This window comes from Equus caballus, chromosome 14 (assembly GCF_041296265.1).
Source record: "Equus caballus isolate H_3958 breed thoroughbred chromosome 14, TB-T2T, whole genome shotgun sequence".
Lineage (NCBI taxonomy): Eukaryota > Metazoa > Chordata > Mammalia > Perissodactyla > Equidae > Equus > Equus caballus.
The window spans coordinates 102,698,651-102,716,644 of NC_091697.1; the positions used below are offsets into that span (position 1 = coordinate 102,698,651).

General features: G+C 36.7%; 1 protein-coding gene across 1 annotated transcript in view; it reads right to left on the reverse strand.

Moving 5' to 3' along the window:
• The window catches only part of SCAMP1 (secretory carrier membrane protein 1), an 82,389-nt gene that overhangs the window by 34,639 nt on the left and 29,756 nt on the right, over positions 1 to 17,994 (reverse strand). The window contains exons 3-5 of the mRNA XM_023618123.2: positions 5,444 to 5,542; positions 4,404 to 4,512; positions 1,898 to 2,026 (exon numbers count right to left, since the gene is read on the reverse strand). Of these exons, the coding sequence (XP_023473891.1) occupies positions 1,898 to 2,026; positions 4,404 to 4,512; positions 5,444 to 5,542 (337 nt within the window). The remainder of the gene's footprint in view (positions 1 to 1,897; positions 2,027 to 4,403; positions 4,513 to 5,443; positions 5,543 to 17,994) is intronic.

Genomic DNA, 17,994 nt, shown 5'->3' on the forward strand with positions numbered 1-17,994 from the left:
GACTCTGGGCTCTGGAGTCAAGCTCTCCAACACCAATTTTACTTGCTATGTAATCTTGGACAAATTACTGAAATTCTATAAGCTTTAGTTTCCCTATCTATAAAACTAGATAATATAGTGCCTGCTTCATAGTGTGGTTAGGATTTAACAACATAATGTATAAAAAGTGATTAGCACTGTGCCTGCCACAAAGTAAATCTCAATAAATGTTTTCTCTCATTAAAATTATTATTACAACGCGAAAGCATTAGTCAACTCCAAAATCAGTAACAGGTTGACATTTCTTGAAAATAACTTTTCAAAACAGCCTATATTCTATGAAATTTAGAGACATCACTGAGCTGGTACTAGATCTTACTTTGTTCTAGGTAATGCTTCTTCAAATCAGAGCCTTAACTGGAATCTTGAGCCCTCTTTGAATACAGTTAACATATGTGCCAACTGAACAAGGTTAGGAAAAACTATAGCCAATTACATTATTTCTAAGAACCTCAGAGTTATATATTTCTAAGACAAAACAGACCTATTCTAAAAGAATCAGCATTGGTAAAGCAGTTAATCACTCAGTTAAAATTAATCATCTTCTCTATTCAATCACTATTTACTAAATTCTTTATAGAATTTTCTTCCAACTCCCATCCCCCCATCAAAAATATGTTTTTCACTAAGTCAAAGAACTTATACCTAAAATGCTAGGCCAATTTCTGCCCATTAAAAAATAATTACTATATATGCATATATTATATGATATATATGATATATTTATAAGATATATGATATATTGATTAAATAAAATATATGAGTTGGTTAGCATGTATATATATGGAATCTAAACCTTTAATATTAAAAATCTATAATACTACTGACACTGGGGATTCAGCAAAGATATTAGATTGACAACAAAATTTCAAAAAGAAACAAAAAATAAGAGTTAAAAATGTACTATCCATATGGAATTGCTTCTCAAATTCCAAAGCAAGTTCACACATGTGAAGAATGCTCCTAAAAGATTCTGAGGAAAATTATCCCATATATTTTAGAGGGCAAAAGGCTCCCTAATCATACAGCAAAAACACACAAATTTCCTCCATCAAGAACACACCCTATAAATTATCCATTAACCCAGAAGTTGTGTAGGTGAGAAGTTGTGACAGCTACCTCTCCTACTGATATAATGATATTAAAGGGGCTGAGACTACTGTTTGGAATAAAAATGAAACACAGTAAGTGGGAATTCTGTGTACATACAGCAAACTGTTAACAGCATGACAGTTTATTTTAGTATTCCATGAGCTGTAATTATACTCAAAGCAATGTGAGCATCATAGCCTAAAATGTATGTCCTAATGTTCTATTCAATAAAACCTGTATTAATTAGTACTTTCAATAACAAAAGTATCATTACCATTTGAAAATGAAAAGTAAATTGTGCTCAAAGCTATAAGAAAAATTAGTTTATAATATTACAATATTTTATGCGCCCTTTAAAAAACAGTCATAATACTTTAGTAGAATTTTTTGGTGGCCTTCATTTGCATAAAAACAGTATGCATAATTTTTTCCAAGCAAATATTGCCTAGATAACATTTTTCAAGGAAAAAAGATTGCTGCAAAATTCTAGCTGTGTGACAGAAAAGTCCTTTCCTAAAAGAATGCCAGTTCAAAAAATAAAAAGAACACCAGTTCTCAATACGTTTTCCTCAGCTAAAAACTTAGGTTGTCACAAACAGTACCCTTTTGAAGTAGCTAAATATATGTTTCACACTGAAAATTAAAAGATCTATAGGAAAAGACCAATTTACAATACTATCCTTAATATATGCATTACAAAAAAGGTGGATTTTGACAATAAAAGATAAACGCTGTTGAACAAATATATAACTTCTTCTATACTCACACATCCACAAGTAGTACATAATCTTTACTGTCTTTTGGAATTCTACAGGAATGTCTACAGAAAAATCCTGATAGAAACAAGGTCCTACAGGAAAATTGTCAGGAAGTGGTGGCCAATTATTTTTTCTGCCTGCAAATTAAAAAAAAAATTATTTATATTAGGACAAATATGTTTCTTATTTTTGGTTTCATAACAAAGAATAACATTATATATTCTCTTAACAGGTGCTTTACAAGTATACTACTATATCTCTACATTCCTAGAGAACTTTGAAAGCCAAGCTTTAGACTTCTTAAAATTTTCCCAGAATATCACTTTAGAAAACATTAGATGGGAAAATAATCTTCCAATGCCATATTATACAATGTTTAGCAGGAACCATTTATGTATATTTGAAATAAGAAAAGAAAAAAGAGCACAGGGACATACGTGTGACTCTGCCCTAAAAACAGATTTATTTCAAAATCCCAAGAGTCTGGCTCTCACGCGAAGGCCATGCAGTTTTCAAATCTCTACAATTTCCTCCTCAGCATCTTAAATCTTTCAGTGTAGTTCCTAACCTATCTAGAGAGGGAAGACCAGCTTATGAATCTTTCAAGTTTTCTACTGTTAACTCCATAAAGAAACACAAGATTAACCAATACTCAAGAATGAGATTTGAGGGGCCAGCCCATGGAGTAGCGGTTAAGTTCACGCACTCTGCTTCGGCGGCCTGGGGTTCGCTGGTTTGAACCTCAGGCACGGACCTACGAACCGCTTATCAAGCCATGCTGTGGCAGGAATCCCACAGATAAGGTAGAGGAAGATGGGCACAGATGTTAGCTCAAGGCTAATCTTCCTCAAAAAAAAAAAAAAGAATGAGATTTGAAAATCTTGAACTCAGGAAAAAATAATATCTGAAAGACACATGTAATAAAACCATAAAACTATGAGGAAAACAAGAAACAGTTATGAGAAAGAAGCTAAGGAATTATAGCATCTTCAAAAACTTAGAGGAAAAACTAAATCAAACTGTGAGGAAAGATAATGTGTCTGTGTAAAGAAAGAGGAGTGAAAATAGGGATTGGGAAGTGGTGAGGGAAACAAAAAACTAAAATTAAAGCAAGAAGTCAAAACACTAAAAATAGAGGGTAAAAATGGTCCCTAAGGCCCATTTCCTCATTTTAGATATTATATCCCACAACTTTTAAAAATTAGATTTTACACAATTTTTATAGAACAAGAAAATTTTCATAATGGAAAAAAAAGCATGACCTATTTCTGATTCTCCCAAACTTGTCTCCACTGTTTATCATTCTTTTCAAATTTCCTGTCATTCCTACATTTCTCATCTAAGTCTCATACTATTTGAGAAATAGTAGAGAATGGGAGTAAAGAACAAGGCTGTGAAACCAAGCCACTGGCAGGAGACCTCAGGCAACTTACTTAACCTCCTGAAGACTTTGTCTCTACAGCTGCAAAATAACTATACCATCCTTCGCAGAATTGCACTGAGGATTAAATGAGTTAATAGATGAAGAGTACTTACGTGTATAACATACTGCAAGCCTAACTATTAATTTTCCACTCTTCATGAATACCTTTATTAAAACATCTCTCATAGAAATAAATTGTATTAGACAATGCTAAGGAGATAGGACAGATTTTAGTTAAACGTATTTAGTTATAAACAGAAACAATGATTGCAATTAAATCTTGAGTTTCTTCTTTTATATATGCTGTCTCTGATGCTGCAAGCAAGAAAATGGCCCAGGACAAATGTGTCCTCATGAGGCCATCAACTTACACGTTCTAAAATAAGGAAGAAATAGTTCATTTATTATTGTTGTCCTGGCCTTGTTACTCCATCACTATCACCGACATACTAACAATGACTTGTCTAAGCTCTCATCACTTCTTACCTAGACTTATACTGCTAGCTTTCCCTAAGATATTCCCTTGAAGTGGCCTGTTAGTTACAGCCTAAATAGATTTCACAGCAAATAGTCAAGTCAGCACTTATTTATTTCTTTGGCATCCTCCAAACACCCCAGGCTTCCTAAAGTCACCAGAGACATGTTTTTTTAAACATCATTCAACAGATATGATATACTTGTGAGGATAGGGGAAGATAATTTGAAACTAGGCTGAATAAACCAGAAATTAATTAAGAGTCAAATGTAGGGCATGCTCCCATGTACTCATAACGCTTCAATACACACGCACAGAAGGCCCAAGCGCAGAATCAAAGGCTCCTAGCCTTAGAATAAACCAAAATTATCACATTTGTATTCGCTTTCTGTGGTGTGATAAGGCTAACACTGTTCTAATCTATCAAAAGACTATGCACATCAGCCAAGATCAGAGAGCTACAGAGTACCAAGCAGGAAATCTGCTGTCTGATTTCCTTGCTAGAACAGGCAAACAGGCCAGGATTTCCTCCACAAACCGAATGACCTATAGCTAGTATAGGCATAATTTAAAGTGCTTAAAAGTTATTTTTATTTCAAACTTCTTTGAACACTACCATGTTGACTGAGGTTTTGCATTTCTCGTTCTCGACGATCTAATTCTGCTGCTTTTCTTTCTAGTTCTTCCTGGCGCTTAAGGAGTTCGGCTTGGGCCAAGGCATGTTCCTAAACAAAAAATAAGTGAACAAGTCGTCAGAAGGATAAAATACTTGTATCACTGATAGGCTATCTCCTACTTCTCCCTCTACTATGCTAGAAATCTAATTAAAATGCTCTTCCAAAAGATAGGAATTCACCGAAGATTACAGTTTCAGAAAATATTATGAAGATATTTGGCCCATTTTGGTCTTTCACTTATGAAAACTCTCAGTGGGAATGCTGGGCACATTAGGATAGGAAAAAATTGTCTCAGTAAGAGTAGTCAGAGTCATAAGGAAATTGGGAAAATGAAATTAAGGTGACCTCTGTGCCTAAATGAGAGTGAAGAACAGAGGCAAAGGGAACAGTGGAAAAGAGATGAATGGAGAAAAGGGCAACTGAATCGGTTCTTATAAATTGGGCCAAATGGTACATAAGTTTCCCAATGCAAGAATATATATTTTATAAGATAATGAGAAAAAGAAGGATATGGTTAAGAAATTCTGGTTTATAACTCCACTCACCTTTATGTGATACCAGGCTTCTTATTTATCTCCTTTTTTCCATATTCTTGCCACCTTCTACATCCTACCACCGTCCCTTGCTTAGCCATTATAACTCTCTTCCAGTAATATCTATTATTCTATCACTGTTACTGTAATGGTGTTGTGCATTAAAAAAGTAAGACCAAATACAACAAAAATTTCACTATACAAATTGTATACCAAGATAATATACGTATTCGGCAATTACTAAGAATGGAATAAAGAAAATGCTACAAGCTGGAAAAGAAGTATGAGTATTATAAGGTTGACAATGTCGCTAGATAATCTAGACTCAAAAGTAAGTTAAAAATTAAATAAGGAATGCAACATACAAAGAATTATTTTGTTCTGAAAGTAAATGTTACTGATATTGTATTTTCCAATATGAATTTATACATGTAACATGAACTAACCTTTGCAATCTGTGTATAAGCTGGATGTTCCTCTGTTGGTTTCATTATTGCTGGTTGTGTACTGGGTACATTAGGCATTTTCACATTGCCTGGTGGAGGCTAGGAAGATGAAGAAAAAGACAAATTACATAACACAGAGATCTAACTTTAACTTCTTTCAAAAGGCATAATATCAATAAAAAGCAAAATGCTACCTCTAACGCTACACCACAAACACTCTCCTTCAGGATACCATGTTAAAAAAAACACATAACACCTTTAAGTATTTCTTTTTAGTAAAATACAGACAGCACCAAACTGAAGAATTTATACCAACGTTAACTATCCACCCTGCCCTCTTAAGAAAGCTATGTGCCAGTGCCCTAAAAAGTAGAGAGGAGAGCTCTTGACAGAGCCCCACTAAGACTCCATGAAAAGAGTAAGAGAGGAGGCCTCAGGGAGATGGAAAATAAACTGCACAATCTCCACTTTACCGTTGAGAATCAGCAATATTTGAAAGTAGCTGCAAGATCAAAAAGTAGGTAGATATCTACAAGGACATTAAAGGAGAACTGGTTAAATTACTATACATTCAAGCACCACATAACAACCTTTTGGTCGATGACAGACCACATATACGACGGTGGTCCCACAAGCCTAGGCTTGTGTAAGTACACTCCATGATGTTCGCACACGACCACAGAATCACATAACGATGCATTTCTCAGAAGGTATCAGTGATGCAGGACTATCTATACACAACGCAGCCATCAAAAGGAATGAGAATGCCTTTTTAAATGCTAAATGAAATAAAGCAAACTACAGAACAGTATGCATACGACCCATTTTTACTTTTATAACACTCATTATACACGCTCAGAAAATATCTGAAAGGTCTCAGCAAACTGGTATCAGAGGGATTTGCACCTTTTGCTTTATACACTTCTTTATTATTTGCCTTCTCAATATACTACATTTTTAAATGAAAAAATATCTTTTTAAAGTACTCTTTTAAATGGTTATAAGAAAAAGAAGACATGAAGACAGAAAGAAAAGAGAGAAAGAAAGCATGCAAGCAAGCAGCTGCAAAGGGAAGTCCAAAAATGAGACTATTAAAGCCACAAGACACCATGATGTAGCAGGATTTTATCCTGACACAGCAAACAGCAGCCCTGAAAAGGAAACCAGGCACAACCAGAGATAGAAGTGGAGTACAACTGCCTCTAAAGTTCACATGGAAAAGCCAAGGGCTAAGACGAGGTCAAACAATTCTGAAGAAGAATAAGGTAGGCAGACCTATGATATCAAGACTTATTATAAGAATATAGTAATTAAGAGTGTGGTACAGATGGCAAAGATACAGAAATATACCAATAAACAGAAGGGACACAGAAAGAAACCCACACAAATGCAGAAACGTGATATCCAACAGAAGAGACACTCAAAACAGAGAGAAATAATGTATTAGCCAATAAATGGTGGCGGGATAACTGGTTATCCTGATCCAACAATTAAATGAGATTTCATACTTCACATTACATACAAAAGTCACTTCTGGGTGGATTAATGACCTAAAAGTGAAAAAGCAAAAATAACTTGTAGGAAAAAAATACAGGTATTTTTATGAACTCAGAGTACATAAGAGCTTCTCAAATGTAAAAACTCTAGAAATCTTTGTGTGTTTTGTCTATGATGCATCCCAAGTGTCTAAAACAGTGCCTGGAACATAGTAACCACTCAGTAAGTATTTGTTAAATTAAGATTAGAAAACACACAAACCATAAAGTTACGATTCACAAATTTAACTATATTGAAACTTAATAAAGTGAAAAGTCAAATCACAGACTGGGGAAAATTGGTTTATGCATATAACAAAATAATGTTACCCAAAATACATAAAGAACTGTTACAAATCCGTAAAAACACAAACTAATAAAAAAACGGGCAAAAGATCTGAACAGGGAATACAAAGAAGAGAAAACAGGAATGGCCGATGAAAGTATGAATTAATGGTTCAATCTCACTAGTAATCAAGAAGTGCAAACCTAGTGTCATATTTCAAAACCATTAGATAGGAAAATGTAAAGCCTTAAATAACAAAATTTGGAATTACAGTACATTTGGTATAATATTTTGGTAATAATGGTGTATATATAAAGTAAAGCAGTAGGAACAGAAAAGATTATCAATAAATGGTGCTAGGACAATTATTTAAATATTTGGGGGGAAAAAATCAGATCCCTATATCTCACCAGAAGAAATTCAAATGGATTAAAGTCCAATGTAAAAAAAAAAAAAAAACTATAAAGACTAGAATATTGTATAGTATATAGAATATAGATGACTATCTGATCTTGGGTTGGAGAAAAGTCATTCCAAACATTTAGAAGGGGTAAGGAGAGAGAAACCATAAAGACAATAACATATCTGACTACATAAAAATTCAGAACTTTGATGATATAAAGTATTCATAAGCAAGATTAAAAAGCAAAATATAAATAATAAACAATACACACAACAGTCAGTTAATACATCTCATTACGTACAAATCATTAAGAAATAGAGGAATATGTTATTGGGGGAAAAAGTCTAAAAAACTGAACAGGCAGCTTATAAAAGGAAAATAAACATATCAGAAATGCCAACCTCATTAGTTATCAAAGAAATGCAAATTTTATCTATTTTTTTTAATGATTATTACCATAAGATTACTACATTTTGGAAAAGATGTGGTAAAATGGGTATCCCCACACCTGACAGTGGGAGTACAGACTAGTTCATGTAACAATCCCGGAGCACAACCTGGCATCATGTACAAGCCACAGAAGTATTTATGCCTATAACCCATCAATAGCTAGTCTTTAAAAAGATCATAAGGAAATGATCCCAAATATACACAAATATGTGTATGTCAAGAATTCTCACTACAACATTATCTATAAAAGAAAAAAGTTAGAAACAACCCAAATGTCCAACAATAAGAAAATGGCTAGATAAATTATGATCCATCCATAGGAGAGTATATAATGCAGCTATTTAAAAGTTCTGAAAGATATCTAATGAAATGAGGAAAGCTTGTACCAATAAGAAGTGATAAAAACAAATTATAAAACAAACTATATATACAGTATAACCCCAATTTTTTATTTAAAAATATAATTAAAATATACCAAAATGTTAATAGGGATTATTTCTGGATAGTGGGATTTTAAAAAAGCTTTTTCTTATATTTTCTTATCTCCACTATAATCTGTTACCAAAAGAACTATAAACTCTCTGTTCCAATTGCCTGTTCCCCCACCCCAATATCTCATATTGACAAGCAGAAACACTGAAGCTAATCCTATTCTCCCGCTAGAAAAGCAGGGAGCTAAAGTCCCACTCTCTTGGTTTAATACAGAGCAACAACAAAACCACCACCAAATAAAACGTCTGGCAAAGTTCGTCTGGCAGCACACTTCAGGAAACGCACACAAATTACCCAAGAATTCACTCAGTTGAACTCTTACTATAAATTCTTTACTGTTTTAAACAACAAATGAAGTGTTAAGTACAATAAATTACTAGATAAGGATGAAGGCTGGGTTAAAGCTAGTAATTTTATATACCCGAGGTGGTAGCTGCTTGTGTATAGCAAGGATGAGAATGCTGGAGAAGCACAAATCTCTAAGTGCACTGACAATAACACGATAGCTGCTATTCTGATCATTTCTTCAAAGCTGTAGATGTTAGCTAGATCTCTGTCCAGCTCAGGGACCCAGTATTTTCTTCAGCCACAACATACCTGTTTAGCCACTTCAAGCCAAGTACAGCTCTTCCATAATTATTAAAGACCTATTCTAATGATGACTCCTAATTCTTCTCCAATTTTCACTTTTGCACATATGAGGAAAAAGAAAATTAATAAAACAATCCACTCAAGAATTCCATTTCTGGCAACACAGTAAGCCACACATCTGTAGAGACCCCTCTGTACATGATACCTAAAAATGCTAGATCAAACTTCATTCAAATAATATCTTAAACATAACTAAGCTGACAGGAAATCTGGGAGGCCAGAATGTAGGAAAAACTGTAAATCCAAACAAAGAGCCTTGATCCACGCCATTCACAAAATACTGGGGTTCATTCAGTAAGCTGGAGACAAAGCCTGGGAGCCAGTGCAAGGCAAAATCAGAGATCCCTTCATAAAGCCAAGACTCCCCAAAAAGCAAGTAAGAGAAATACCAGCTTCACAAAAAGAAATAGTACGAATACTTGCCTTTCTTGCCCTTGACTTTGGATAAATAAGGAAAAAAATTAGAAATCTTCCCTGAGAATTCCAAATCATGAACCTATCAACTTGCAGACTTGGGGCCAGAATTCACACTAACCACAAAATAATCCAAGCTGAAATTTTCATTTCAAGGGATCCCAGGTTGGTGGTGACCTCAGGCACCTGGCAAAAAGTAGAGGAACACACTTTAAAACCAGGCTTCAAAGAGCTTCCACAGATGAAGTTCCAAGAAACTTTGGCTCATGATTCAAACATAGAACGAAATAAGCCATCATGAGCAAACGTCCACAGACATACACTATAGAATAACACCCAGGATACTGGGATTCAAAGATACAAAATATAAAATAGGTATCTTCAATAAAGAAATAAAAGACAATAATAAAAGTATCACTAAGCAACGAGATATCAGAATTTACAAAACATCATCTTAAAATGATATAAATGGAACTCGTAGAAATGAAAACTGCAATAATTGAAATTATAAATTTACTACACAAGTTAAACTGCAAACTATACAAAGATGAAAAGATAATTAGGGAAATGGAAGTGGATCTAAAGAAACTGTACAGATGCAGAACAGAGACCAAAAAAATGGAAAACAGAAGTTAAGAGAGATGACAATCTCTTGTGAGAGGGTCTAACAACTAAGAGTTCTAGACGAAGAGAACAGAGGGAATGAGGGAGTCAACATTCAAAAACAATGTGAGGACACTCACTCTCAGATTCAAAACTCCAAAGCCTAAACCAGATTTTTAAAAGATTAACACCTACACACGTGAAAGAGCAAACCCTAAGAACAGGAGATCTTAAAAACAGCAAGAGAAAAAAAAGACAATACCTACACAAAGGAATGTGACTAAGACTGAAAGCTAACTTCCAAACAGTAACAATAGGAGCCCAAGTAGAACATACCAAACTGACAGAGAAGACAACTGTCAATGGAGACCTCCAACTCTGGTGAGATGAGCCTTTGAGAACTACGGTGAAAAGATGATGATGAATACTGAAAGAGTTACTACCAACAGAGCCTCACTCGAGGAACTTCTACTTTAGGAACAGGAAAAATGATACCAGAAGGAAAACGCAAGACGCAAGGAGTATCTTTCTGCCTCACTGGACCCCTTCCGAGTATGTCATCTTGATTTTACACTCATCAAAACTCCGGGATATAGAAGGAAAGTCAACCTATCTGCAGAAAAAAAGAGGGCACTCTAGTGCAACTGGATGTACTGGAGTAAGATCGGTCCCTCTTCCCCTGACAACCCTGAAACTGAATGCCACTGCTTGGGCAGCCCCTGCGGAAAACCTGAAGCACTGAGGAAAGCAGAAGGTGCAGAGATGGAGACAGAGGAACAGACTGAGACAAGCCAGGAGGATGGGGGAAAGCGACCTTGGGGGCAGATTAAACACAAAGGCTAGTGGAGCAAGGCTGTTTATCCTTCTCCCATGGGTGGATGAAATTTTACAAGTTAGAAATAGACTATATTTTAAAATATCTCTTGGGGGCTGGCCCCGTGGCCGAGTGGTTAAGTTCACGCGCTCCACTGCAAGCGGCCCAGTGTTTCGTTGGTTCAAATCCTGGGCGCGGACATGGCACTGCTCATCAAACCACGCTGAGGCAGCGTCCCACATGCCACAACTAGAAGGACCCACAACGAAGAATATACAACTATGTACTGGGGGGCTTTGGGGAGAAAAAGGAAAAAATAAAATCTTTAAAAAAAAAAATATCTCTGTGAAAGTTAAGGGGTTATAACTCTTTTATGTATTTATTCTTTTATTGAGGTATAACTGACATATAATGTTATATTAGTTTCAGGTGTACCACATAATGACTCAATATTTGTATATATTGCGAAATGATCACCAAAATGAGTCTAGTTAAAAAAAATTTTCTTGTGATGAGAACTTTTAAGATCTATTCTCTCAGCAACTCTCAAATATGCAGTACAGTATTATTAACTATAGTCACCATGCTGTACATTACATCCTCACGACTTACTTATTTTACAACTGGATGCTTGTACCTTCTGACCCCCTTCACTCACTTGGCTCACCCCATACCCCTGCCTCTCGTAACCACCAATCTGTTCTCTGTATCTGTGAGCTAGGTTTTTGGGGTTTTGGGTTTTTTTTTTTAGATTCCACATATAAGGCATTTGTCTTTCGCTGTCTAACTTATATCACTTACCATAATGCCCTCAAGGTCCATCCACGTTATCACAAATGGCAATATTTCTTTCTTTTTCATGGTCGAATAATATTCCATTGTATAAATATCACATTTTCTTTATCCATTCATCCATCAATGGACACAGGTTGTTTCCAATTCTTCTATATTATAATATGAATTACCTTACTACATTTGCCTGTTCTGTGTGGCTTTGGAGAAGTCAACTAGGACCAATAGATAAAAATCATAGGAAGATATATATTGGCTCAGTAGAATCAAGAACATTACAATAACCATGGTGATACAATAGTGGATGGACTCTTCTATAATAGAGTGAGTTCTCCGCACTAGAAATTCCAAAGGGGTTTCATTATTAAACAAATGACTGAATCAAGGCATGGGAGGGCCATGAGTTGCCTTTCTCGTGCATAAAAAAATGTATGTTCTCCTTCCTGGTTGTCTTCCATATTCTAAACACCTATTCAAGAATATTTCTCCTTCCTTTTTCCTGCTCTTTCTCTTCCATCTATGAAGCAATAAAGTTCCTAAGTACGCTGAGGGTCTAAAGCAATGTTTCTTAATGTGTTCCTAGACCTCCTGCATCAGAAACCCCTGATGCTAACTGAAAATGCAGATCTGGGCCCCACCATGGACATACTGATTCAAAAACTCAGGAGTTGAGGAAAAGAGATTTGCATTTTTAACAAGCTCACATTTTTAGTAAGCTCCCCAGGGTGATTTCTAGACACCTTGAAACTCGAGAATTCCCCTCTAAGACAACAAAGTTTACAGCTTCTCTAAACCACTGTCCTATTCTTTCACCTAATGGAGAGACTGCACAAAGAAACCTAAAATTTTCTGCAGCTTTCATTGACTTTATCAGTCTCTGACTGAGCAGATGAGAATTGTGGCTATGCTTAACACAGATTCCCTTGTTATTAAGGGTGGTGAAAATTACACATACTAATATCAGAATCAGGACAATCAGAAATAATTTTATCAGGATAGATAACCATTTTAAAATAGGCTTTTAAAGATTAGAATAATTGGGGGAGGAGGAGCAGAAAAGGAGGAAAGAAGGGATATACAATGGTGGAAACATCCAAGTAGAACACATAAAGGCACATAAAGAACAGAAGCGTGACCATACATATTCATTCATATATTCAGCAAACAATTACTGACCAACTACACTGTGCCACAAAGAGTTATAGACACGGGATACATTAACGAACAAAACAGGTAACCATTCCTACCCTCAATGGAAGATAAACAATACATATAATAAACAAATATATTAGAGTATCTTAGAAAGCAATAAATTTTATGGAACAACCAAAAAAAGAACAGAGTAAAGTGGTTGTGAGTAAAGGCTGAGTGGGGATAATTTTACTAAAGGGGTTAGGAAAGCCAATATTTGAGCAGAGACTTCATGGAAGTGAAGAAGTCATCCTTTCAGGTATCTGGGAGGAAGACCACCTCACGCAGACAGAGCAGCCAGTGCAAAGTCAGGAGAATGCCTGGCACATACGAGGAGGGCCAGTATGCTGGACAGGAACAGAGGAGGGAAAGAGTGTGAGCAGATAAAGAACAGAGGGGTATTAGGGAACAGATTAAGGGCTCTTTCTTTTACTCTGAAGAAAATTAAAAGTTAGTGAACAGTTCTAAGCAGGAGACTGAAATGACAGATATTTTTTTAAGGCATCATTCTGGCTACCGAGTTGAAGATAGACTGAAATGGGGCAAAGGTGGAAGGAGGGAGAGTAGTCAGGAAACCACCACTGCAGTAATCAGGCAAAGGATGACAGTGGTGGCCATGGAGATAAGCCACTTCTGGATGTATTTTTAAGGGAGAACCAACAGGATTTCCTGACAGAATGATGTGAGATATAAGGAAATGGAAAGAGTGAAATACCGCCAAAGTTTCCCCTAAGCAACTAGTAGGATAAAGATGAGAAGACTGAAAATGAGTAGGCCAAGGGCAGGGGACTCACTTCAGTTTTTAACTTGCAATTTCTAAGACTCCAGGTAGATATGTCTAGCAGGCAGCTGAATACATGAGCCTGGTGTTCAGAACAGAGGTCTGTGCTGGAGATGTACACCTGGGAGTCATCAGCATGTAGATGGCATTTAAAGCTGTAAGACTGGATGAAATCACTATTTGATGAGCATAAAGAGAGAAGAGAAGCAAAGCTTTAACTCCTGGTACACTCCAATATTGGGGGTGAAGTGGGCAGAGGTAGGAGAGAAACTAGCAAAGAAAACTAAGAATGCAAAACTCAAGTGCTCTGAAAGCCAAATGAAGAAAGTGTTCTAAGAATGAGATAGTGATCAAGTGTCACTGCTGAGGATAAATTGAGTACGGTTAAGACTGAAAATTTACCACCAGATTTAGCAATATGGAAGTCAATGGCTACCTTGACAAGTGTGTTTTGGTGGAGTGTTGGGAGCAAAACCCTTACTGAAGTATCTTTTAGGAGGAGGGGATGAGAAAAAAAACAAGTAGACAATTCTTTAGAGGATACCTGCAGCAACGGGAGCAGAGAAAGTTTTTCAGGGAAAGGGATGCCAGAAATGGACTGGAAGGAGAAATGAGGTCAAGATAAAGTTTTGTTACAGAGTTATAGTAATCAAGCCAGTGTGGTACTAGCCTAAGGATAGACATATAGATCAACACAGAATAGAAGTGAGTCCAAAAACAAACCTTTACATTTATTATCAATTGATTTTCAACAAGAGTGCCAAGATAATCTGAGGGGAAAGAATCGTCTTTTCAACAAATGGTGCTGTAACAAGTGGATATCCACATACAAATGAATGAAGTTTGACAGCTATCCCACACCATACACAAAAATTAATTCAACACAGATCACAAACCTAAATGTTAGCAATAAAACTATACAACTCTTAGAAGAAAACATAAGAGTAACTCTTTATGACTTTGAGTTAGGCAAAGGTTTCTTAGATATGACACCAAACACATAAGCAACCAAAGAAAAAACAGACAAATTTGAGATCAGAATTTAAAACTTCTGTGTATCAAAGAACAACTATCAAGAAAGTGAAAAGACATCCCACAGAATGGGAGAAAATATTAGCAAATCACATGTTTGGTAAGGGACTTGTAGCCAGAATATATAGCAAACTTTTACAATTCAATATTAAAAAGACAACCCAATTTAAAAATGGACAAAGGATCTGGACATTTCTCCAAAGAAGACATACAAATGGCCAATAAGCACTTGAAAAGATGTTCAACATCACTGGCCATCAGGGAAATGCAAATCAAAACCACCAGGAGATATCAGTTCACATCTACTAAGATGGCTATGAGCAAAAAGTCAGAAATAACAAACAGTGGCAAGGATGTGGAGAAACTGGAACCCTTATACACTGCTGATGGGAATGTAAAATGGTGCAGCTGCTTTGGAAAAGAGTCTGGTAGCTCCTCAAAATATTAAAATAGAGTTATCATACAACTCTGCAATTCCACTCCTAGGTATACATCCAAGAGAAATGAAAACATACATCCACACAAAAATGAGTTGTCTTGTAAGCCATGACAGTTAGGTTTTCTTTTTTGTAATGCAGTGCCTGACTTAAGTTTCGATTGCCAAGGCATCCATTTCAAAGAGGGTGTATTGCCAGCCACATGACTAGATAAAGAGCCAGGTGGCCTCCCCTCACTGAGGCTCCTTTGTTTTACACATCTTAGTTGATTTCAGTAACTGACCATTTGGGCGGCTCATTTTTTTTCCTCTACCGAGGTGCTTTAAATTCCCATTCTTATGTTTTAAATTCACCAATAAAGAGTGAGCCAGCAAAACCCTAGGCCCGCCCCCACCCTAGACCCCAATAAAAGCAGAACCCCAGGCCCTTGTGCACTCTCTCCCTCTCTCTACCTGCAATCTTGCTGTGTGGCCCCAGCTGTGCTGTAAAATTGCCAGGTCTTGTAAGTAATAAACCTTTATTTTTTCAGTTTCCTGAAGGTTACTGCTGAAGGGTATCTTGCAATCATAATAAGAACCGCAAGGGCCAGTCCAATGACAACCTTGGTAACTGATAGGCTGGGACTGGCACAAGACACTAGTACATAAATGCTCACAGCAGCCAAAAATTGGAAACAACCTAAATGCCCATCAACTGATAAACGCATAAATAAAACGTGGTATAAAAATCACTAAGAAAGAATGATGTACTGATACATGCCACAACATAGCTGAACCTTGAAAACATTATGTTACGTGAAAGAAATCAGTCACAAAAGACCGCATATTGCATGAAATGCCCAGAACAGGCAATTATATAGAGACAGAAAGTAAATTAGTAATTGCCTAGGTCTGGAGACAGAGAGGGAATGTGAAGTGAGTGCTAAAGGGTACAGGTGGGTGGGAGGGACAAAAATATTCTAAAATTAGAATTTGGTAAGGGTTGTGCAACTCTATGACTACAATAACAACAGTGAATTGTACACTTTAAATGGGTGTACGGTATATTAATTATATCTCAATAAAGCTGTTAAAATAAATGAATAAATTTTCATGATTCTTTTTCTAAGAGGAGAAAACACAACATGTTTTTATGATGATATGAATGATTCAGTAGAAAGTGAAAAAAACTAATGGTGTAGGAGGGGGTGATTTAGAAGAGTTCTTCAGGTGAGAGTGGATGGAATCTAGTGCACAAATCAAGGGAATGGCTTTCGACAGAAGCTGGCAGTTATTCTATAAATAACAGGCAGGAAAGCAGAGTATATGGGTATAAAAGCTGGTAGGTAGATGGATGTGGTAGTGGGCGCCTGGGGATGTTCTCTAGTGATTGCTTCAATTTTCTCAGTGAAATAAGCAAGGTCATCAGCTGAGAGTGAAGACAGGGGAGGAGACTTTAAAGACAAGGAGAGAAGAGAGCGGACAATTAAATAACTAGAATATTCAGTACAATTTAGAACTGGTCACTACAATTGAAAGTAAGACCCTTCAGCATGGTTTCTCCAGCCATATTTAGCTGCTAGGATAAGGGCAGAGAGTAGACAGAGTTATATTTAACCAGCACTTGCGTTTTAGCCAAAGGATTGTGGCCAAAGTAAGGGGGTGACGGGAAGTCAAGGGAGTTGAGGTGTATGCAAGGGAGTGATCATAATGACTGAATGTGGAATTTAAGCTGAGAGGAGAGAACAAGAGGTGGATAATGGACAGTCACATAGTAGTGATGCGGGCTTGGTGAGTCGAGGAGTCAAAAGAGATTTCTTGGACTCTCAAGGTCTGACAGCAGTGCTCTTTTATTCAGAGAATAGTATGGAATAGCATGGGGACAGGACCCATGGGCAGTAAAGAGCTGCAGGCATGGGGACAGGATCCATGGGCAGTGAAGAGCTGCAAACATGGGTTGAGGGTAGGGCTAAATTTAAGGTATAGGTATGTGAGTTATCGCTTTACAAGACAAAGGAAAGAACATGTAAAAAAAAAAAGTCATTAAAATGGTATCAGTGCAGGTGGGGTCTGGTTATTGGGTGGTCCTATAACTTTAGATAAGAATCAAATCGGATTAAGTAAACAGCTGAAGCCACCACCATATCATCTTCAGTTAAAGACAAAGAGGATGTTGGGGGGGGGAGGGGGAGGTCAGTTACATGAGGTTACCAGACAAGTACAGCAAACAAGAGCAAGATTATTATGCAGACTTAAGTCCTTGCCTTCCCCATTGCGAGTTTCCAGAGATAAGGTCATCCCCCCTTCCTCCTGGTGCACAGAGGGAGACACCCCCACAGATGGAGACTTCCTTCACAAATGCAAAAGTCTCTCAACAAAGGGCAAGCAAATTCCACCCTTCAGAGTTTCTTTCCTGTCTGCAGCTTTCAAAAGTAACTAGCCCAAAATAATCCTCATCAGTAGGATCAACAAATTAGAGGTCCTGGTAGAGTTGAAAGATGTACTGAAATTGAGGAACTAGAGGAGTGACTAAAAAGATAGATGAAATCAAGATTATGGAAGAGTAAGTGATTATAATGAGTCTACAATATGACCATGGGAGTGAGTGACTTGAGATAACATGGAAGGCAAAAATCAATGGAAGAAATGAGGTCAAGGCACTGAGAGGGTCAGTGTCGGAAAGACTACCACT